Raw genomic sequence first — 24,022 nt, 5'->3', positions numbered from 1 at the left:
TGAAAAAATAATGACTGTTTTCAAACAGGTATCCCAAACACTTCCCCATCTGCCATTGGTTGAGAGTGCAGCATGCATGCTTACCTCTGTCTGCACCATGGCTGGTCTTTGAGTACGCAACATCTTGACAGTTTGGAAGATGTCGACCACTCCTTCGTAACGCATCCTCTCCAAAACTATACTTAGAGTGATAAATACACCTGTCCTCCCAACGCCAGCGCTACACACACATTATAGAAAATGTTACATTTCATACATTTAAGTACATCATTTGTATTAAATCATTATTAAATAGTCGGTCATGTCACACAGACTACACTAAACAAATATTAGGAAAACAAAGAGGTAAAATAAGTTGTAAATTCATACTGTAGCACATATTTTCCTTACCTGCAGTGCACTGTGATTGGCCCATCCTGACCAAACTGCTCTTTTGTTTTGTGAACTTGACCAATGAAATCGATAAAGCCTTCACCAGACTTTGGCACGCCCTGCTCGGGCCAATCCGTGAACTGAAACTGCCGGACTGTTCTGGATTGACCGTCCTGAGAGAGAAAGGCACAATAGAGAGACAAAGTGCGTGAAACTAGAGTATATTGTCAAATCATAATAAAAAAAATAAAAAAAAAAACAGTCTGAGTTGCTAGTCTTAGCTGGACTCCCAGCCTTGTCAGACTAGTCTGTTTACTGTTTTAGAGGGATTTTAGGCACTTTTCAGATGGTCAGGATGGGAGACCTACTGGCCAACCAGATAAACCAGCTGGGAGACCAGCTGGACCATCTTAAAACCAGCTTGGCCTAGGATGGTTTTAGCTGTTTTTTCAGCAGGGGTGTGCAAGTGTTTGAGTGTGTGACATACCCTTGCATCCGTGACTTTAAATTCTCTCAGAATATACTGTGGCATATTGTACTCTGCCATGGGATCCACCACAAAGTACTGATAGCGTGCTGACCTGTCAGATGGCCAGTACTGATGACATTTCTCCTGCATAAGAAGCAAAGGAACAAGTTAACACATTACCACATCCACAACATTGTGCAATATAATCTGTAACAGCATTTGAACTACAGTGTGTGTATGTGAACTAACCCTTCCCATTTCTCTGAGTTTAGTAAGCATAACTACTATAGTAGAATTGTGTTCCCAAAGCATCCTCCAGTAATCCTCAACTGTTTCAGCCAATGGCCCCTGAGTCGCAATATACGCCCTTTGCTGCCTAGAGAGTGAGAGAGATGACAATTTCAAGTAATGAGAATATCTCTAGCTTATTAGGACCTTTTATAAGTGGCTTAATTTCTAGTGATACATATAACAACAGAAATCACAATGCACCTGTAGCCATCTATAAAACTGCCATTGACATAGTCTGAGCCCTCCACTCCTCTGATTGGCTGCAGACACACGCGTGTGCTCTCGTATGGCATGATATTCACCAATCGGTTTTTGAACTTATTGCATGGGAGGCTGGCACTGACGAATCTGGAGTTATGCGCTTTGGCATTTGCTAATCGCTGTAAATGAGGTACAGAAAAAGGTAACAAGAGAAGAGTTTTTTAATTTAATATATAGACATATTGAAAAGCAATCTGCAACTGACACTCATTGGCAGCAAAAGTAAATAATGTATACTGCCCACGTATAAACTGCAAAATTTTTGGAGTGACATCTGGAGGGATAGTTTACATAAAAATGATAATTCTCTCATCATTCATTCACCCTCATGCCACCTCAAACTCATGACTTTCTTCTGTGGAAAACAAATGAAGACATTTTGAATGATGTTTGATGTGTTTTTGTCAATGGAGTCCAAAAGCTCCAAAAAGGACATAAAAGCAGCATAAAAGTGGTTTAATCCATGTCTTCTGAAGCGATACAATCGCTTTAGGTGAGAAACAGACCAAAATTTAAGTCCTTATTCACTATAAATCTTAACATCCAGCCCAATTGGAGCACAGTGCTGGATTCAAGACGGTGATTGACAATGCACGTGGTTGCCAGGTCCTCAATCCCTTTATCATTATACATCAATAAAGGTCTATTCACACCAAGACAAAATTTTTGGTGCGAATGTTTGTTCCAAACAAGCTTTTGAGTAGGAACAATGTATTCCTATGGGGCTATTCACATAGGGTCTGACAAATCGTCTGCTGACAATCCAATTTTTTCGGACTGCAGTGATAATTGACTGACCAATTAAATTTTTCCAGATTCACTTCTGCTGAACAATTCAGGCCGTTGGTGGCACTAATCAGCTGGCAAACAGAGGTGCTGTGCTCTTTTACTTGTCTAATGCAAAAAAACACATTCTTTTTTAGAAATGTATGTAATATGCCAATACCTCATTTTATATAATATACCTGGTGTTTTGTCTTAATGTACATTATTTAATATGTGTAGGCCTATTACTGTGCCTGTTATGTTATCCAGGCATTAAAAATAGCAGACAGGTTTGGCAATTCATTTTGACTAAGCTCATATAAAATATCACAAAGAAAGACTCTTTAAAATACAATTCTTTACTATGAGTGTAGAAAAGTAATCGCTGAACCTCACTGCTATTTTATTGCAAGGATAAAATAACACATAATATTCATGTAACAGTGCTATTTTTTCTCTCCATGCACAAGAAACCCTGAATTCAATACAAATATGCAATAATTAAATAAAGAAAAGACCATGAGGCTGTGTCTTCTTTTATATTATTTTTAATGTTATGCATATATTATATGCTATACCTGATCTACTTAATGTACACTATTTCATGGGTATTTTTATCACTGTACCTTTTGTTATATTATCCAGGCCAAAAAAAAAAAAGAAAAAAAAAAGAGAAGCTTGGAGTTCGTTTGTTATATACTTGTAGCTAAATACATGCATAAATATAAAGACAAAAGATATGGGACTTATGCAATGGCACTCTTTCCACATCTTACTCGCACACAAAACACAGATTCTATATTCCTCTAAATGCAACAAAAACATGGAAAAAACATAATAAAAAAGTTATGTCAAATTATGGATAACTGCCCTTACAGCATTAAATATATTTACCTCATGCATTGACAGCTGAATGCTTAAAGATCCATGCAACAGTATAAATGTTTGTAGAACTGCGCCACCTACTGTACAGGGATGAAATAGTTTTTCATTTTATTCGTTTCGGCATTGGTGTGAATAGACCTTTCGTTGGCAGTTCGTCGTACAAATTCATAGCATTTTTTTATTTGTTGTGAATAGGCCTTAAAGACGTTACATTTTAATTTTCTAGTGTTTACCATCAACCTTTTGGTGAACACGGTAAACTGTAAAAGTATCACCATACTTCTCACATGAACGAGACTGTGGATGTCAAGATTTATAGTGAATAAGGACTTGTGGTCCATTTTTGGTCCTTTTCTCACCCAAAGCGATCAAATCACTTCAGAAGACATGGATTAAACCACTCGAATCATATGGATTGCTTTTTTGCTGCCTTTATGTGCTTTTTAAAGCTTGAAAGCTTTGGACCCCATTGACATTGAATGGGAAAATTCTAATAAATCCTTCAAAAAATCTTAATTTGTATTCCGCAGAAGAAAGAAAGTAATACGAGTCTGAGACAGCATGAGGGTGAGTAAATGGTGAAAGAATTATCATTTTTGGGTGAACTATTCCTTTAAATACAGGAGTAAAACGCTTAAATTATCAGACTGGAGGCAAATTAACATTCAGAATTTTTTTAGTAACCGCTTCAGCAGAGGTGCCAAGCTTTGTTTATGCTCTTTAAACAGCACTCTCAGTCTCTCTGGAAAGAAATGTGTAGGTTGACCCTAGACCTCAGGGCTGCTACGAGCAACTACCATGGATAGAGAGACGGTATTAATATCAGCAAATGAGTCAAGACATATACCTCTGTTCCTGTTATTTTTTATCACCGCACATTAGACAAGCTGTCAGTATCCAAAAGAGAGAGCCATCATCACTTTATCAATAGCTAGTTGCTCTGTTCAGTTCTATACACACTATGCAGATTTAATGTAAATGCAGAATGCAGTTGTCACACAAAGAAGCAAAATCTGTGTGAAAAGAATGGGATTAAGCACTAAGCAGAGGAGTGAAAACCATATATAGCTGTAGTGTGTATGTGGCCAATGTCACATTTATGAGACATGAATTTATTGTAGTCCAGAAAAAAAATATGCTTGGGCTGAACTCACTTTAAACTCCTGCTCCATTCCGCTGATGTGCTCTGGCGGCTCTGTCTGAGTGAGTCTCTGGATGTATGCGTAAAGGTTCCGTGCTGGCACCTCGGTGTTGCCGCAGGAAACAGCCTCCAGCAGCGCTTCATAAATAAAGACGTACTGCTCCTCTGTCTGCACCATGTAATTTCGTTGAGATCGCATCAGGGTCACATGACCATAAACATCTATTGTCTTCTCCTGCTTCACACGCTCTAGCATGGCATCAATCACAATGAAGCAGCCTGTGCGACCAACACCAGCACTAAGAAAGAGACAGAGAATACTTTTGTCAAATGTTGTATCACAAGCACTCAGGCTACACAAAACACACTGCGTGCACAGACACAGACAAACAATTGAGCTGCAGCATAGTTAGAAAATTCTGTTAGATATTACACCAATCTTATAGTCAATACCATTTAAGCCAATGATTACATAGTCCAGTTGCAAACTGGTTTTGCTCTGCAATTTAACCTGTACTGTATTTTTTTTTAACCTTGTGTAGTTTTGTCCATGTTGGCATCTGCCTAATTTGGCTAGCTTCTACCAAGTGACAGATGCATTTGTGGCAAAATTTGTACAGTTTGATTAAATGCACAACCTTTGACGTCAACAGCAAAATATATGGGAAGCGTTTTCTCCTTTTCAAAACTTAATAAGCCTTTATGCTGCTATCTGCAAACCTGCAACAAAACCACTTATACAGTCAATACCATTTAAGCTATTGATGTCATTGATGGAGAAAGAAACGTACAACGCTTCTTAAGTCCCTGTTATGACTGGCTAGATATAGAAATGTGTTTGGTTCATTCTGTGCTGCTTACCTGCAGTGGACCACAATGGGTCCGGCATCAGGGGGGTTGCAGGCTTTGACCCGTCTCAGGAAGGCCAGGAAAGGAGTGGGGTGCTCAGGTACCCCCTGATCTGGCCATGCTGTGAACTGGAACTGACGAACCTCCCTTTTCTCTCCACTCCCACTCTGCCCAAAGAAACATCACAATTCAGCACTGTCAACACGCTATACATAGCACTTCTACTGTATATACTACCTACCATATATTTACCTTCTATACTACCAAATTAGAGTAGAATAGAGTACTTTGCCATTTGTACAAGTACAATGGAAATCTTATTCATGCTAATCTGTCGATGCACATACAAAAACAGCAAACACCACAACAAATCTAATAAAATAATGTACAAAGTCATATATGTACATACTGTATGTATTAATGTTAAAATGTAACAGATTAAAAATTAAGTTAGTTTTTTGTTTTTGAAAAGCATAGACCATTGAATCATGCATCATTTTTTACTTCATTTTGATTTTTAGATGCCATTAGGCTACATCTGTGAGGGTAAAACAGAGTGTGTTGTGTGTGTGTACTATGTTTATGTACTGATTTCTGTTTTGTTACCTTAAAGAGAGCAAAAGTCCTAACGCAGTAGGTTGCAAGCTCCACCGTGTCCAATAACGAGACCTGCATGAGTCCGTATGTTTCTGTGCCTCTGCTGGGCCAGTACTGATCACACTTATTCTGCACACAATTCAGCAGATGCTTACTAAACCTCATACTGCTGCATATGTCTCAATGTCAAACATTAGAGAAGAACTGAAGAATCAGCTGAGACAAACACAGATAATCAGCTGATCTTCAGTCTGGCTGCTTTCCATCAATAACAGTACTCACTATGGTTGTCTCAATCCACTCCCTATCTGTAGTAACAACACTGTCAAGAGAGTCGGATATTCCAGTAGTCAAAATCATTTTGTGCACAGAAACTTTCGCTCCATAAAAATTCCCAGAATGCACAGTAAAAACTAGTGTGCATCACTTGCTCTATCAACTGAAATGTCACAATGTCTTTTTCAGTCATCAGAAATGAATACTGGAGAAGGTCCACATACATAAAATGTAAAGATTTGGATCTATTATATGTATAAAAAACATATAAACATTGTATGTTTTGTATGTAAAAGCAAAAAGGCTATTAAAGCCTATAATATTATTATAAAGTATCATATTGATAGATAAGTGGGCTGTTTTACTTTTGTCATCATATATCATTAAAAACCTTGTAAATGTTTCTACAAGTTGTTCATTGTAGACTATCAATGGAACATTTGACCTGCTGTTGTTCATGTTAATATACATACAATAAAAAAAGTTGTCAAAAATGGAGGATGAATGGGGGCCTGGTTAGCTCAGTGGTAAAAGACGCTGACTACCACCCCTGGAGTTCGCTAGTTCGCTAGTTCGAATCCCAGGGTGTGCTGAGTGACTCCAGCCAGGTCTCCTAAGCAACCAAATTGGCCCGGTTGCTAGGGAGGTTAGAGTCACATGGGGTAACATCCTCGTGATCGCTATAATGTGGTTCGTTCTCAGTGGGGCGTGTGGTGAGTTGAGCGTGGATGCCGCGGTGGATGGCATGAAGCCTCTACACGTGCTATGTCTCCATGGCAGCGTGCTCAACAAGCCACGTGATAAGATGCATGGGTTAACAGTTGCAGAGGCAACTGGGATTCGTCCTTTGCCACCCGGACTGAGGCAAATCACTACGCGACCACAAGGACTTAAAAAGCACATTGGGAATTGGGCATTCCAAATTGGAGAAAAAGGGGAAAAATCCCCCCCCCACCCCCCCAAAAAAATGGAGGATGAGCACATATTTCATAATTGCACTGTAGTTTTTCACAGCTACAGTACAATTAAGATGCAAAATAAATTAAACAAATGATACCAGAAAGATATCGGTCATGGCATGTTATACAGCGATGTTGTTGATAAATACCAGGCAGCTATGTTTTAATGCATAGTCATCATGTCACAGGTAATTAACCCATCAATGTCCTTACATTAAGTGGAACAAGGTCCTTTCTGGTGTCCAAATTCATGTTAAAGATATACTGTTTCATGTCAAAGGGAACAAGGGAATGGAATGAGACATCCTTTAAGAGTACATTTCAGCATGCAGTGATAGTGTGATAACCAGCCAAAAATATCAAACTATCAACTCAGAAATAAGTGAGGAAAGAGGAAGTGAGAAGACAAAGATCAGAAAAAGAGAGATAGGGTGTAAAAAGGGTTTAGACAGAGTTAACAAGAGAGTGTGAGAGAAAAGACGTGATACACTGAATATCAACCATTCAATTGAAAAGTGAGTGTGATCTAATTAGCCAAGTAAGATGTCTTGCCTTTGAGAAGAAATACGTAGGCATCTGGAGAGTAACAGACAAACATCGTAAGACTTACTCTATTCCAACACACTCACTGACAAATATGGAAAACATCAATGTGTTTGATGGTTGAAAAGGTTAATATGGAAAGTATGTGTTTCTTAATGAGTCTCAGTAGCTCTGTTCCAAAGCCTAGTGAGCTGCCCACCTAGACAGCATTTTAGGCATCATATGCTCACTCCCAATGCAAAGGCTGTTCCAAACAGTAGGCACTCGTTTTGACCAAATTCTAAGGGAACATTGCATGTATCCTTCAAAGATAAGGCAACCCCAGAATAATACTGCTACAAGCTCAGTGAAAAAATGTATCCAATATACAGTAGTGGATATGCAGAGAGGAATGTATAAATATAATTAATTCAACACTAAAGAGTATCACTAAAATAGTTCAGTCTAATTAAACAGTCAACAACATTTCACCCAATATCTGTGTGTTGTGTATTTTTCTGTGCTAATTACAGTTTTGTGTCATTAGCTTAGCAATATGCTAACATCAGACTCTATTGGAATCAGCTGTGAATCTATGTATGATGCACGGATTTGCTGCCTGTTAGTGTTCTTGTGTTAAAAAGGCTAGACACAGTGAATGGGGCAAAACAAAGGTGTCTCGAGGCATGAGATAAAAGATCAAGTTTTTGACACATCATAAAAATGCTCATGGGAAGAGATGCTAAAAACAGCGAGATGTGGTGGAACTGTCAAGACATCCTCCTAGTGCATGTTAACATACAAAAACAAAAAACAGCACTGACTGATGGAAAAACGTGTTTGGTGCGAACAGCCCCGTAGAAGGTAGCTGCTTATTTTGGAGCAGAACTTGAGTGTGTGTTTGTCTGGAAACGTGTTTCGTCTGGATGTATGACTCCAAATATAGCGAACACAAGTGTGCCTGTCTGTATGCGTATGATTTAGTGCACTTACTCTGGATTTCTCCTCAAGTTTGGTGATCATGATGATATTTGCTGTGTGTTGTTCCCAGACCATTCTCCAGAAGTCACTGAATGTGTCTGGCATGGGGCCCTGGGTGGCGATGTATGTGCCCTGTCTGCGGTACCCATCTATAAAGTTGGCATTGATGTAGTCACCGCCAGGAACTCCTGTAGAACAGAAAAAAAACACATTTGATTTCCACATTTCCATTATTAAACTTAAAGAGGTGTAAATGTAATTATAATTCAACTTGTAGCAACTGCGAGACGTGTATCATTTAAAATTGAAGTAGCAGCACAAATCAAATAGAAATAACCATTAGAATCCACTGGAACATCTTATTTCTCATGAATGCACATGAAACTGAAATATTGAGATATTGCGCACACATGCTCTTACCATCACTGTTGGAGAGTGATAGTCTGGTGTGGTCATAGGCAACGACATTGGCGTATCGGTTCTTTGGCTTGTTAATATCAAGGTTAGAATGTTCCCATGAGAACTGCTGCCCTGGATCAATAGACTAAAAAAACAAAAAAGCATGCACCAATTAAACTTCACACCCAACACCAATGTTACCTATAATTTTTGTTTTTGCTTAGCAAAACCTATTTCTACTCAGCGTACCTGAGCAACTGAGCAGAAGCATACACTGGCGGCCAAAAGTTTGGAATAATGTACAGATTTTGCTCTTATGTTAAGAAATTGGTACTTTTATTCACCAAAGTGGCATTCAACTGATCACAATGCATTAATAACTTGAACAATTACTATTACAATTTGAAAAAATTGTTCAGAACTTCTTAAACTACTTCAAAGAGTTCTCATCAAAAAGTCCTCCATGTGCAGCAATGACAGCTTTGCAGATCCTTGGCATTCTAGCTGTCAGTTTGACCAGATACTCAGGTGACATTTCACCCCACGCTTCATGAAGCACTTGCCATAGATGTGGCTGTCTTGTCAGGCAATTCTCATGCACCTTACAGTCTAGCTGATCCCACAAAAGCTCAATGTGGTTAAGATCCATAACACTCTTTTCCAATTATCTGTTGTCCAATGTCTGTGTTTCTTTGCCCACTCTAACATTTTCTTTTTGTTTTTCTGTCAACACAATTGAGAACCACTGATGTACATCTTGGAGGTTGTGAGTCAGTGTTTGTGTGTTTGCATGATCTGACCTCATACTCTTGAGAGAACCTCAGGTTGTCATTGGCTTTCATCCTCTCTATGTGAGCTGGCAGGTCTGAGATGGATACTGGAGGGTGGCTGGTCATGCCTGTCAAAACATCACATAGACATACAGATCGGTTGAGCTCTCAAAGATTCAGAGAACCCTTCACACTGCTGGATTCAGTGCTCTTGAGCAGTGTGAGAGAATATTAGTGATCACACAGGATTAGGGGTTTAGGGTTAGAGCTTGTCTGTAATAATTATAATCCCTGATAGCAAAAGTTATTGATTCAACATTGAAATTTGCTTGTTAATTCTGACATTTATTTAACATTAAACAAGCAAACACAACATGAAATCAACAGAAATCAATGAAAATATATACATTAAGAAAATATAATTGAAAAATTGTTATGTTTGTTTGCTAGCTTTATTTAAAAACAATAGAAGTCTATGTTATGTCCCCATTTAGACAACTAGGTATAAAGGAGTGTGTGTGGGCCAGATTAAGCTTACATTGTGGGGACCAGTCAACAGAAGCAAGGAAAATGACGTAATAAACATTATATAATGTCTTAATGACAATGTAAAAATGCAAAAAGGTTTGTATGAGGGTCAGGTTTAGGGGTAGGGATAGGGAAAGGGACAGAAAATGATTGGCTCAATATAAAACCAACAGAAGTCAATGGAAAGCCCCCAACATAATAAAAAACAAAACAAATGTGTGTGTGGTTGGTGTGTATGAGCCAGTTTGTAAAGTAAGGCCGGTGAGAGCAGAGAGTGAAAAGCTTCACACACTGCAGCAGTTGTGGACAAACACCCCTTTTATGGGCCAAACGAGTTAGAGGATGAGGAAGCCAAACCAGTAAATGCATATTTGTGAATGAAGGGTTAAGTAGTTAATACAGACTCCAGAATTCAAAACTAACTTGATAACCGACGATAACCGATGATAGATGCACGCAAACCTAGAAAAGAGAGAACATAAAGCTGTGGGCATCGAGGGGAGCTGAAAAGTGAATTTTTCTGGACTGTGTCTTCCGGATTCTTCTGGATTGTGCCTGTGTGTGTGTGATTGTTAAATGTGTTTTCATGAGTGTATTACCAGCTGTGGGGAAGTTGATTCTACGCAGCTCCACTGGGTCAGATGGATGCTGGGAACTCATGGCTTTACTGCTGCTGGGAAAACTGCACTTCCTGCCTTCCAGCTCTGCCCGCTTCCTGTAACATCACACGCACAGGAACATTAAAGCAACACTCACGCATTTCAGTCGTAATTACATTTTCAGAGAAATATGATACACAGACCTGTCTGGTTTGCTGGCAGAGATAGCGAGGAAAGGAAAAAAAGAAATAAGAATTCAAACGATTTTGCTTATCAGCTTCTGCATAATCAAAATATATAACATCTGTAATAGAATGCAATAATAGGGTTCCAGAAGTAAAAATCCCATTCATTTTCTCCACACAGAAATAGATTTTTAGCTGTAACATATACATCTTCTGACACAGACCTTCCATGAGCTCTGATATTTTAAGATGAAGCCACAAGTCAGTGATCTCAACTTCATTATAAAAAGCATGCTTAATAGACGAATTCCTAAAGAAGAACTACACTACCAATAATCCTGAAGCGAGATCCACTAATCAGAGAAGTCGCTGTTACGAGCTCAGCAGCGTACTTCTATATTTATATTCATATTTTGCAATAAACTAAAAATATATTGTTTTTATACTTTTATATTATATTAGTTTTACATTATACCATCATTTTTTTATTAGTTTACCTCATTTGCAAGGCTTCATAGGATTATTTCCAGCATAAAAGTACACAGTCTTGTACCTTTTTTCACATACATTTTTGCTTAAAATCAAAGAGTTTGTATTGCTGGTTCAAGGCAAAGAACTCTTTATTGAAAAGATTTTTTTTGAAATCCAATGGAGAAAATTTAATGGGAAAAATATTTAGGAAAAACCAAGGCTACTCTATTTTTTATTTAATTCCTCTTTATTAAAACTCCCACTTGTATCACTTCACTTCTTCAGACCCCCACCCCACTCATCTCATCTCCTTCTTTACTTCCTCTTTTAACACACTGATTTAATTTATTCTCCATTCACCTCTTTAAATATCAATCCATCACTTTCCTGCTATAAACTCTTTCTCTCTCACCTTTTAAAGAGAAGAATGAGGATGACTATGCTGATGATGAAGATGACGGCCAGCACTGGCCCCACCACCCAAAGAAGCCCCTCCTCCTCATCTACAATTGGCTGTGGCTCAACATCAGAGAACAGCACGGCATCAGAGAATGGACTCGTGGAGTACACGGTCTGTCAATCAAAAAGCAAACAGACACCTGGCACATTAGTATAACCAATAACAAGCACAAAAATAAATGTAAATAAAAATGAAAGAGATCATTGAGATCATTATTTTTTATAGATTTGACTTTTTAAAAATGTTTATGCTTAAAAAGCCTCAGAATACATAAATCAGGCATATATGGTATCGTTTGAAAGTTTAGAATCTCAACTTTTCATAGGTATTCATAGGTTTTCATGCATTTCTGTTAATTAAAATAACAAAATAAGGCCTGAAATAATTTCCGTCATAAATCAGCGCCACCTAGAGGTAATGTGGTAGAATTATTGATATGAATATAAAAGTCTTTCAAATAGCACTTAAATAGACAAATCATACATCAAATGAAAGCTCTCATTCTCAGTAATGCGACTTTACATTTTGCCCTAATACCACAGTTCGAAAGATTTTCAAAATAATCACAAAGTGAAATATGATTTCTGTAAGACATCAAATACAAACGTCTCTGATGTGCCGATCACTGCTGCTGTAAGCCCTAAATAGCTAAACAATTTATATATGCTCCTACCTTAGGGAGTTTTCTAAAAAGCTTGCTTGTGTGGATAATCCAATGTTATATCTTAGTCCAGAACAAAATATGCAGTCCAGCAATAGCATGCTAAACAAATAATTGAAAATATATGTTTTTGACTATTGATGATAAAATGTTAAAAATCATCACAAAGGGCTTCAATGTCAGGGCTATCAGCTTTCTAATGACACCTAGATTGAGTTTCTAGTCCACTCAGAGGCCGAGATATTCAATGAAACAATGGGGGTGGTGCATGAACTAAAAATTTGACTGAATATCTATGGACGAGCATATCTGCAAGGGCTAAAATGCGTTAGAGCGACATCTACATTTCAGATCAGTGATAGAGGAAAAAAATTCTTGTAATTGCTGCCATCTAGTGGAATAAAATTAGACTTTTTGGAGGGAGATGGCGTGAACAGAACCAGAATAACATGCTTACAAAGTTTTTTTTTTTCATTCTATTTATCATAAGATTGTAAAATTTATGAATAATTAGAGTATTTTTTATTTTTTTAATTATTTTTGGGAGGGTTTCTGAAAAAATTAGACCAATTTTTGGCAATTAGTCTACAGTATGTGCAAATGGTGAGCTTTTAAATTTGAGTGTGAAAAATTGCAGGCGGCAACCCAAAAATTCTCTAGAGTTGAAAAGGTTTAGATAAACAGTAAAAAAACAAACAAAAAAAAACAAGTTGTTCATTTTTTTGTAGAAAAGAAATTCTAGAAATTTTAAAATAAAACAGTTTATTTTTATTAACCCTATTCATTGCCATTACGTTTTAATGGGTTTTATAACAGACAGTTTTCTTGGACTATCTACTAAAGCAAGGATGGCACTTAATAAATTTATAATGAAATAACATTTTCATGAAAATTTGTGTCTGGTTAAAATATTTCCATCATATAGTAACCGCTTTTTGTTGGATGTGGGTTGTTTCATTCCAATCATATGACCAGAAAAATGTTACTCACATTATTGCTGTATCTCCCCTGGTATAGGACACTTTTTTGTTTGTTGAATGCATTAATCATGCCTGACTGCGAATAGCGCATTTCTACTATTACATCAGTAACTAAAAACCTTTGCTTTTTCATAATATCGCATCCACACTTCTAGATGTCAGTATAAGTCTAAAACCACTGTCATAATAGCCAAAGCAACACAAACAAAACTGACTGAGTCATTGCACCTTTGTGGGAGTGATATTATATTTTTTATCTTTTTAACCATGGTTCAAACATCATTTAGTTTCTCTGAGAATGACGCTCAGACAATGTAGAAACTCACAGTACATAGTATTACCACAATAGATGCTATCATTACATTATCACTGTGAACCCCAAAATAAGAGAGAAGAGAGGAACTTACATTCTGGCCCAGTTCAAGAATAGCCAGCACGAAGCAGACATACTCCTGTCCATTAAGAAGAGGTCGGTTCAGGAATGCTCCATACATACGTCCATCTCCTAGATTAAACTCGGCTGGTAGATTCTGAAAATGAGCACTGATGTATGGTTTTGCCTCCGCCTGCCTCCGCAGACGCACAGAGCGACCGGTGCCATTAATCTCCCTCAACAGCTGGTAAAACCAGCAAACAAGGCAAGCACATGAGTTGTGTAAAACTCCCATATGATGAACACATGCCTTAAACATTAAACTTTGTCAACAACAATTGTGATTTGTTTGCACAATTGCACAAATTAATTAAACTAATAATTAAATTATAATTAAAAACTCATCACTAAAATTCTGTACCTCATCAGTGTTCATCTCATCTGGATCACTCCAGAAATTCTGGAAGTTTCCTCCTCGCTGCCTCTTAAGAGGAACAACTACAATGTAGAACCCCCTTCCAAAAAAATCAGTACATTATTATGAGTGAAACTCTTGAAGAAATATCTGTGTCATTTCATCTCAAAATCAAATAAATAAGAAATTATATTATGCATAAAGAAAATTAAACCTATTTTTATGACCATTCAAATTTTTCCATTATAACATTATTTTGATGACAGTTAAGTACCATTTCCAGCAAAATTTTCATTACTGCAATGCGAAAAAATAAAATTCTCATTAGTAATAGAGTAATGAAAATCATCCTGTCCGGACACAATGTTTTTTTTTTTTTTTTTTAAACAAAGTCAGCATACATTAATTTTAAGTGCAACACAATATCACAATATATAAATAGTTTACAGTTGAAAAAAATATCATAACATTTCCATATTAATAATAATAATGAGAATGCAATTTTTTGGGGGAACTGAGAACTGGCGTATAAGTGGGGTGGGGGGGCTTAATGACATGAAAATAATAAGCTGTGTTTAGCTGTGTACAGTAAATGTGTGTGTAGAGGTTTACTCAGTGTGGATGTATTAATGAGTGCTTTACTGACCTAACATTAGCCTGTCCCTGGACAGCTGGCAGCTGCAGTGTTGCAATGCTCTGTGTGCTGGTCTTGTCCAGCAGCTGAGGTTTCCTGGTCAGCAGATTTGGAGCCGTCATGGCGTCCGCACGGTGCTGCAAGCCACCAGTGCTGTCAGCTTTACTGGTTAACAGGAAGGTGTAGACAGACTGAGGCTTTAGCTTAGTGACCAACTTCTGGCCGAGCCGCCCATCCACCTCCACACTCTCACCATCACCATATGAAATCTAAAAGCAACAGAGAATGAAACAGTATTAAATAAACTACAAATGCACACTTCTCCAGAACAAACTGTCAACATATTGTGACACACAAACTTGGGGATAGTAGAAAGAGATTAAGACTGACACCTTATATGGATGCTTACACACACTCACAAAGTCATACAAACACATGTCATATACAATTCCATCTCTATACACTGTATTAAAAGGAAGGAAAAATACACACACACACTTCAGAGATGGAGTCAAGACTAAACCCTCCAAGATCAAGATCCGGACCCTTACCAGACCCCTTAAACTCAAACCAATACCAGACTCCCTAAGACCCAGGTCCAGACCAATATCAGGCCCCTAAGACCCAGACCAATACCTAAGAACCAGATGCAGACCAATACCAGACCCCCGAAGGCCCAGACCTAGACTAATACCAGACCTCCTAAGCCCCAGATCCAGACCAGTACCATACCTCCTAAGACCCAGATGCAGACCAACCCTCTAAGACCCAGACCAATATCAGACCCCTAAAGCCCAGATCCAGACCAATACCAGACTCCCTAATACCCAGGTCAAGACCAACACCAGACCCCCAAAGAACCAGATCAATACCAGAACCCCTAAGGCCCAGAGCCAGACCAATAACAGACCCCCTAAGACCCAGAACAATACCAGACCCCCTAAGGCCCAGACCAATATCAGACCCCTTAAGACCCAGACTCATATCAATACCGTACCCCCTAAGAACCAGATGCAGACCTACACCAGACCCCCTAAGGCCCAGACCAATATCAGACCCCTTAAGACCCAGACTCATATCAATACCGTACCCCCTAAGAACCAGATGCAGACCTACACCAGACCCCCTAAGACCCAGACCAATATACGACCCCTTAAGACCCAGACTCAAACCAATACCATACCCCCTAAAAACCAGATGCAGACCAACACCAGATCCCTAAGGCCCAGACCCAGACCAATACCAGACCCCCTAAGACCCAGATGAAGACCAACACCAGACCCCCTAAGGCCCAGATCTAGTCCAATACCAGACCCCCTAAGGCCCTGATCCAGACCAATACCATGCCCCCTGAGACCCAGATGCAGACCAACACCAGACCCCCTAAGACTCAGACCAGTACCAGACCTCCAAATGCCCAGATCCAGACCAAAATCAGACCCCCTAAGGCCCTGATCCAGACCAATACCATACCCCCTAAGACCCAGATGTAGACCAACACCAGATCCCATAAGGCCTAGATCCAGACCAATACCAGACCCCCTACGACCCAGAACAAACCCAGACCCCCTAAGTCCCAGACAAATACCAGACCCGCTAAAGTCCAGATTGAGACCAATACCAAACCCCTTAGACCCAGACCAATACCATACCCCATAAGACCTAGACCCAGACCAGTACCAGACCCCCTAAGACCCAGATCAAGACCAATACCAGACCCCCTAAGATCCATACCCTAACCTAGGCTAGACCCCTCAGACCCAGACCAAGCCTAGACCCTTCAAGGACCTGATCCAGACCAAGACCAAACCCCAAGACCCTGAACCAGACCAAGGCCAAACCCCAATATCCAGAACTAGACCAAGATCTGTCAGTCCATGAAACAGGCTGTGCATTTTTATGAAGTAAAATGAATGTATTGCAGCATTCATCTTGACTGCCAATGCAGTTTTTCAAAGAAATTTTAGCAAATTCTCAAAATGATTGAGGTAATTATCACCATTAGTATGCTGGAAATAGACTGTGGTCTTGTCTGAGACCTTAAGCTGAAACCCAGATCCAGACCAAGATTTTACATTTTAAGGCCAAGAACAAGTCAACGAGATATGAGACCCAGGCCAACACTTTATGTTTTAAGACCCAGAACAAAACAGCAATTTATGAGACCCAGACCAAGGCCATGTTTACGTGGTCTTGAGAGGAGCCAAAAAATACAAGATCAAGACTCTGACACACACACACACACACACACACACACACACACACACACACACACACACACACACACACACACACAGTAAAGTGTTTTGCCGTTCTTACAGTGAGAGACTGTGCTTTATTACTGGTGGTTCGTGACTCCCAGGTCAGCAGCACCGAGCTCTTCATAGCAGCTTTGACTTTGAAGTTCACTGCAAAAACTATTAGAGAAAAACCAGAGATAAACACATAAACAATCATGCAGCAATACATTAGCTCACCTGAGCAGAACATTTTGCTTCAAGCAATCCCATTTGAAAAGAGCACATCGGAGAAAAGAGAGCTAGTCACTCTTTTTTTCCGAGAGCTGACAAGAGCTTTTCCTTTGTGTCCAAGAGCTCACCTTTAATACAGCTGTCTAATGTGATTATGGAGCACTCGATTTTCATCTAGACTCATTTAAAGAAAGATTTCTCACCTTTTATCTGCCCTTAGTGGATGTTACCAAACAAGAAACTGAGACTAACACAGATAGACAGAAATGATGACATCTAAACAGAGAAACTGACAATCGGTGTGTACATCTTTCCAAAGAAAAGAGAATGTGGTGGTTTGTTTGGGAAGGGTGCCTTGACTGTGATGATATGCATGTGTCCTACCTTCCTGTGTTGGTTGTGTTCTGATGGATATAGGGAGACTATAAGGCCCAGAGCCATGTTTGCTAAGCATGCACACTCTCGCCACATACTCAGTATTTGCCCTGAGGCCGGTAAGAATCACTGTGGGCTCTGTAACATCAGATTCCATGGCAATGTCTGTGCCATTACTATAGCTGACAGCAAACCACACGCGGTAACCATGGATCCACTTGATACTTCCTGGTCGCTCCCATCTCAGAATCACAGATGTGGAGTTAATGCTTACAGCAGTTAAATTAGCCAAAGACAGAACGGTTTCTGGAATGCTTGCGTTTTGAGACCTCTCTGCAACATCAAAGTGACCTTCTGTTGTGCCTGGGATGGTTATAGTGTTCTCTGAGGTTGTTTCCACCATGCTTGGGGATAAAAGTGTGACCTGAGAACTTGAACCATAACCCCACACACTACGGGCTGCGAGACGGAACACATACAGAATCCCAGCACTCAGGGACGAGACGGTGTAGGTGCGTGTGTCAGCATCAAGCTCCAGAACCATGAAGGAGTCTGAGGTGGGGTCAGCCCGGCCGTATGAGAGCCTGTAGCCCAGCACAGGGTACAAACCAGCAGGAGGAGGCTGCCAGTTCAGCAGAGCAGTGCCATCCTCTGATGACTCCACTGTCAGAAGGGGCATACCTGGCACTGTGAAGCAGAGAACAGTGGAGCACTGTAATATTGTAGTGATCAAGACTGAATATGTAAAGCTGTATCTGTGTCATAATATATTGGGGTGTTGAGAGAGAAACACTTGCTTTTATGGTTAAGGTGTTATAAATTATTTCTGCCGTTTTGCTCTTAGACTTATGCTCTGTCCTAAATGGCACACTTAATGTGTATTTGTCGTATTGTGGACTTGCAATGGCCAACATTTGCATGTGTCTGTAAAGTCCACATTTATGAAGTCCACAAGACCGTAGGGCTTCCCTTATGTCATTTTATGATACTGAAGGGTGCTCACACGCACCCCTTTGGGGCACATATGTAAATTTTACTCAGACTTAAATGGCATATAATTTTAGTTAACAAAAATATCACGATAATGTGCAAAATGGCAAAAATGTGTATCAAACTGTAACAGAACAAACTAACCAAATATTCAAAGATTTTGAAAACTATTTACAATTATTTGAACATTAAAGATTAATATGTTTAATATTTATGATTAAACAACACGAGAAAACCTGAGCTCCTGAAATAATAGCATATAATGTATATACTGAAGTATAATTTACTTTGGAAGTTCACCTGTTCATTCGCTTGGTTGTCTGTGAAGATGAAATGTAATATTATGTTTATTTTGTGTATATATCTCATTAATGTCACATATTCAGGATTTGTTTGAGTGAGGTAATTAACCTGCTAGTAAAGTTTGTGAATGTGAATGTGCTTAGCTCTTTCAGTTCACGCAGCTCAAACAGGAAAATCCATAACATACTATGACTGGATTATTTTAATAAATTCTTCCTAGATTTTTCTTTCTTTAAAATAAATAAATAAAGTGTTAGAGCATTAATATCTTGCAATATTAAACACATTTTTGCAGTTTGCGGAGGCTAGGGCTGTCACAGAGACATATGTGATTTCTTAGGACACCTATTTCAGTGATATCTGTCAGAATGTAGGGACAATTTACGTGTGGTATTTAAAAAAAATGCGTACAGCACCTTTAAACTTGAGATAAAGTTAACAGCAAGTGTGTATAGTAGTGCATAAATGTTTGTGCATTTTGGGGTGTGTACACACATGAGGGTTTAGTTCTGATGACGGTAGCTTTGCTCTTTGCTCCGTCGCCTTTTGAGGTGAACGCAGCCACAGCCACAGAGTATTCAGTGTTTGGCCACAAATCAGACAAAATCAGCTCCTAAATATACAGATATACACCTTGCTAAAATCCTAATACACAAAATACAATCAAACCATATGGTAATTTATAATTATATAAATTGCTGAATTGCTAAACTAAAAATGTAATTAATATTTATGGACAGAGAAATTAAATTATTTTCATGTTTAGAGTACATACTCACATATTGTTGGGAATCATTCCGTGGCTGCGACATTTAAGAAAAAACATAAAGTAAAATTTAAGGGGGTGATGCCATACATTTTTACAAAATGATTGCAATTAATTATATATAAAAGCAATTTTATATTTTTATAATATAAATTTTATTTTCTTATGTCCACTTATAGTTATACATAACATTATTTAGTTATTATGACCATTTTTTCACCCTCTCTAACCCTTAGAAGTCTTTATATAAAGAAGATGGTCTTTATTTACTGTGGGGGATGTTTTTATTTCTAGAAGTTATGGTACATTTTCATTGTACAATGAACTCTTTTATCTCAAAAGATTAAGCAAAATGTGATTCCTTATGCTATGTAATGTAAATGCTGAGACTAAATTTGATTACTTACAACAAAACAATAATGTTCAACTGAGAATAATTAGTGTGAAAGTTTTACTGGAACGATTACATGGGGGTATACAGGCTTTTAGTCTCTGAGATGGTTATCAGAGCTTCTGTCTTAGCAGGCGGTTAATTACCAGACAACGATGTTGTATGGCGATTAAAGAGAAATTAAAGTCCATTTAAATAGCATTAGACAAGCTAAGAACTCTAATCACAGCCAAACAAACAACTCATCCAGATCAAGAGATAGTTGGGATCTGCACTGTATTTCTTGAGTATGAATACAATATGCTGTTGTTGCAAAGGAAAAAGTCCTTGAATTTTTGCGGATATGAATTTAGGGCATTTATCTTTAAATTGGGAACAACTAGACAAAGATAAATGCCAAATATCCAAATAAGGCTATAAAGACAAAATGACTTGAGAAGTATGTGGATCAGTGTCAGTGGATGTTGTCTCCTACCTGTGAGTCTCTTAGTAGGAGTTCCTTGATTCTGGGAGGGCCTGTTCTCTCAGCTGCTGTGCGTCTGACATATGTCACCTGGTAACCACGGATCTTTCCATGCTGTCGCTCAGCAACTGGAGGTCTCCATGACACTCTGGCAGAGGTGGCGTTTAAGACCACCACATCCACGCCCCGCGGAGGTGTGCTGGGCACTGAAGGGGCATTTTAGTATAAAGGACATGTAATCACAGCTGAACATTCGTTCCAGCTCACAGGAGATGGTAAGAAAAGGAGAGGAAAAGAGGTATGGTGTCGGGGTATGGTTCATTTATCTTGATAAATGGTTCGGTAAACCCTTTTTATAAATAAATGTTATGGAAAGAGACCTGTCCATGTGATAACCATGGTGAACAATAAAAATCTATAAAGAACAAAGGCAATCCAAAGAGGAACTTGGGTAAAGTCAGGAACATTGCAACCACTTAGGCGAAAAGGGTCGGGAGGACAAATGTGTCTTTGGTAGGTTAAGGAAGAAGATGTTCAACTTGGTCAAGGGCCAGATAAAGGCACGGCCATAGAAACATACCGTCTTCCTCAGTGAGGACCAATACCGGCAGGCTCTCTGGCCCTTGACCGGCATCTGTGTGGGTAGCGACAGTAACAGAGTACAAGGTCCCTTTCTTCAGTCCCTCTATCCGGTACCGAAAACAGTTGGATGGGATGTCTGTGATCCTTTGTACGGGGTCTTTTTCCCATTCCACGGCCACATAGCGGATGGAGTATCCGGTTATGATTCCATTGTCAGCCGTGAGGGGTGGAGCCCAGTTGACCAACAGACTTGTGGAGGAGGGGCTTATGCATGTGACCTTCTGGGGGAGGGGTATGGACTCTGATTGGGTGGTTTGAGAAGTGGGACAGTTTAATTGTGTGTGTTAAGGCATCAGTGATTAGTTTTAGTGTTAGCGTAGATAATGTGCGGAAAGGAAATCAGAGAAAGACAAAAAGACATAAAATGAAAACAGACCACACGTAAAATACTGCTGTCATAAAATGATGTTGTCACAGACAGATAAAATAAAAATAAAGACATTTTACACAGAAATCAGATGTGTTTGAACTGAACTGAAACAAACAAACATACAGTATATTCAACATTAAACATACCTGTTTGACTCTTTCAAGGTGCTTTTATTGAGTGTCTAATGCTCTCACCTGCTATTTACTCTTAATCCATCCAACAAATCTACATCTATGACTTTCAGTGATAGATAGGAAATATGACATCACCAAAAGCAAACCACTGTGTGTTGTAATTGTGGACCAGTGTTGGGGAGTATACAAATGCACTCTTCTAAAATCTTCCACTCCCTGATTCATTTTAGCGGAGCAGTTAATTTGGACAGCACATTTTAATTAATTTAATTTGATTCACCAATTATTTTGAGTCCCAGATATTGCCCTCAAATAGCTTCAATGTAGTTACTTTTTTCTTAGTAACTTGTTCGTAACTAATTACATTTTAAAAGGATAGCTTGTCTGTAGGTTAACGTCTTTAAATCAAGAGTAGCTTGCAGCTTGGGAAGTTAAGCAACAGTTTCAATGTATATTCCCCAACACTAGCGTTGACCATGTGGAAAATACCAGCTAGGGGCTGCAAGAATTTCCTAGCTGGTTCAGGCTGGTTTAAGATACAAAACTTTGCTTTTGAAGTTAAAGGTGCTGTAAGTGATTTTAGCAATTCTGGAACTTCCAACAGACTAGCCGTTGATTTAGCCATGCCCCCTCTTTCCAAAACCCCGCACTCCAAAGACACTCAGAAAAAAAAAATCACTTACAGCACCTTTAATGTGGCCAATATGGGCTTTCTGGTGAAGTTAGTAAAGAAGCCTGGGGGCTGTACCATGAAGGCAGTTTAGGTGGCAAGCCAGTTAACTTTTAGTTTAGCTTGCGTCAGCCTTGGGATTTAGATACCATAAAAGCAGGTCAGCCTTTACATTGCCATAGTAATTTATACACCATGACTAACCTGCTCAGTAGTAGGTTTTGTTCTGGGAAACAGATCACTAACAGATACTGAACCAATCAGCTGTGAGTAAAGTAACATCTGCGACGCAATGAAGTCACTTCCCAGTGTCTCTTAAAGCACACTTTACAGAAAGAATCTTAGAAATCCACAAAATCGACTCTTCATGATAAAAGATTTATTTGAGAGTCTAAATATAGATTTTCGGCAGATGGAGTCTTGTAACATATTTAAATACACTATAATTGTTTTTCATTTACCTACTCTAGCCATAAAATATAATATATATATGAAAATATAAAGATAATATAATATTATATTTATTATTTATAAAACAGCTAGTAAGATGGTAAGATGATATAATACCTGACAATAATGATTGATTCCAAAATATTAAAAGCTTAATCACTCCACAAGATGGCTGTAGAAAGGGAAAAATGCCATACAAGCCGCTACATTCATGGACTGGAGATGATCATACGGTATTTCACTTGAAGTTCAATATACAGTTGTGCTCAAAAGTTTGCATACCCTGGCATAAATTGTGAAATTTTGGCATTGATTTTGAAAATATGCCTGATCATGCAAAAAAACTGTCTTTTATTTAAGAATAGTGATCATATGAAGCTATTCATCATCACATAGTTGTTTGGCTCCTTTTTAAATCATAATGATAACAGAAATCACCCAAATGGCCCTGATCAAAAGTTTACATACCCTTGAATGTTTGGCCTTGTTACAGACGCACAAGGTGACACATACGGGTTTAATTGGCAATTAAAGGTTAATTTCCCACACCTGTGGCTTTTTAAATTGCAATTAGTGTCTGTGTATAAATAGTCAATGAGTTTGTTAGCTCTCACATGGATGCACTGAGCAGGCTAGATACTGAGCCATGGGGAGCAGAAAAGAACTGTCAAAAGACCTGGGTAACAAGGTAATGGAACTTTATAAAGGACATAAAAAGATATCCAAAGCCTTGAAAATGCCAGTTCAATCACTTATTAAGAAGTGGAAAATTCTGGGATCTCTTGATATCAAGCCAAGGTCAGGAAGACCAAGAAAGATTTCAGCCACAACTGCCACAAGAATTGTTCGGGATACAAAGAAAAACCACAGGTAACCTCAGGAGAAATACAGGCTGCTCTGGAAAAAGACGGTGTGGTTGTTTCAAGGAGCACAATACGACTATACTTGAACAAAAATGAGCTGCATGGTCGAGTTTTCAGAAAGAAGCCTTTACTGTACCAATGCCACAAAAAAGCCCAGTTACAATATGCCCGACAACACCTTGACACGCCTCACAGCTTCTGGCACACTGTAATTTGGAGTGACGAGACCAAGATAGAGCTTTATGGTCACAACCATAAGCACTACATTTGGAGAGGGGTCAACAAGGCCTA

General features: G+C 38.8%; 1 protein-coding gene across 1 annotated transcript in view; it reads right to left on the bottom strand.

Moving 5' to 3' along the window:
* LOC127443353 (receptor-type tyrosine-protein phosphatase delta-like) overlaps positions 1–24,022 on the bottom strand; it is a 97,804-nt gene that overhangs the window by 987 nt on the left and 72,795 nt on the right. The window contains exons 14-36 of the mRNA XM_051701853.1: positions 21,183–21,485; positions 20,615–20,808; positions 19,762–19,785; positions 19,478–19,595; positions 17,699–18,376; positions 17,163–17,260; positions 14,856–15,112; positions 14,216–14,309; positions 13,829–14,038; positions 11,733–11,893; positions 10,868–10,879; positions 10,665–10,780; positions 9,568–9,665; positions 8,789–8,912; positions 8,381–8,556; positions 5,640–5,759; positions 5,046–5,200; positions 4,198–4,483; positions 1,334–1,512; positions 1,091–1,217; positions 860–985; positions 391–545; positions 85–220 (exon numbers count right to left, since the gene is read on the bottom strand). Coding sequence (XP_051557813.1) covers positions 85–220; positions 391–545; positions 860–985; positions 1,091–1,217; positions 1,334–1,512; positions 4,198–4,483; positions 5,046–5,200; positions 5,640–5,759; positions 8,381–8,556; positions 8,789–8,912; positions 9,568–9,665; positions 10,665–10,780; positions 10,868–10,879; positions 11,733–11,893; positions 13,829–14,038; positions 14,216–14,309; positions 14,856–15,112; positions 17,163–17,260; positions 17,699–18,376; positions 19,478–19,595; positions 19,762–19,785; positions 20,615–20,808; positions 21,183–21,485 — 3,947 coding nt within the window. The remainder of the gene's footprint in view (positions 1–84; positions 221–390; positions 546–859; positions 986–1,090; positions 1,218–1,333; positions 1,513–4,197; positions 4,484–5,045; positions 5,201–5,639; positions 5,760–8,380; positions 8,557–8,788; positions 8,913–9,567; positions 9,666–10,664; positions 10,781–10,867; positions 10,880–11,732; positions 11,894–13,828; positions 14,039–14,215; positions 14,310–14,855; positions 15,113–17,162; positions 17,261–17,698; positions 18,377–19,477; positions 19,596–19,761; positions 19,786–20,614; positions 20,809–21,182; positions 21,486–24,022) is intronic.

This window comes from Myxocyprinus asiaticus, chromosome 7 (assembly GCF_019703515.2).
Source record: "Myxocyprinus asiaticus isolate MX2 ecotype Aquarium Trade chromosome 7, UBuf_Myxa_2, whole genome shotgun sequence".
NCBI lineage: Eukaryota > Metazoa > Chordata > Actinopteri > Cypriniformes > Catostomidae > Myxocyprinus > Myxocyprinus asiaticus.
This window is presented reverse-complemented; position numbering and strand designations above follow the sequence as displayed.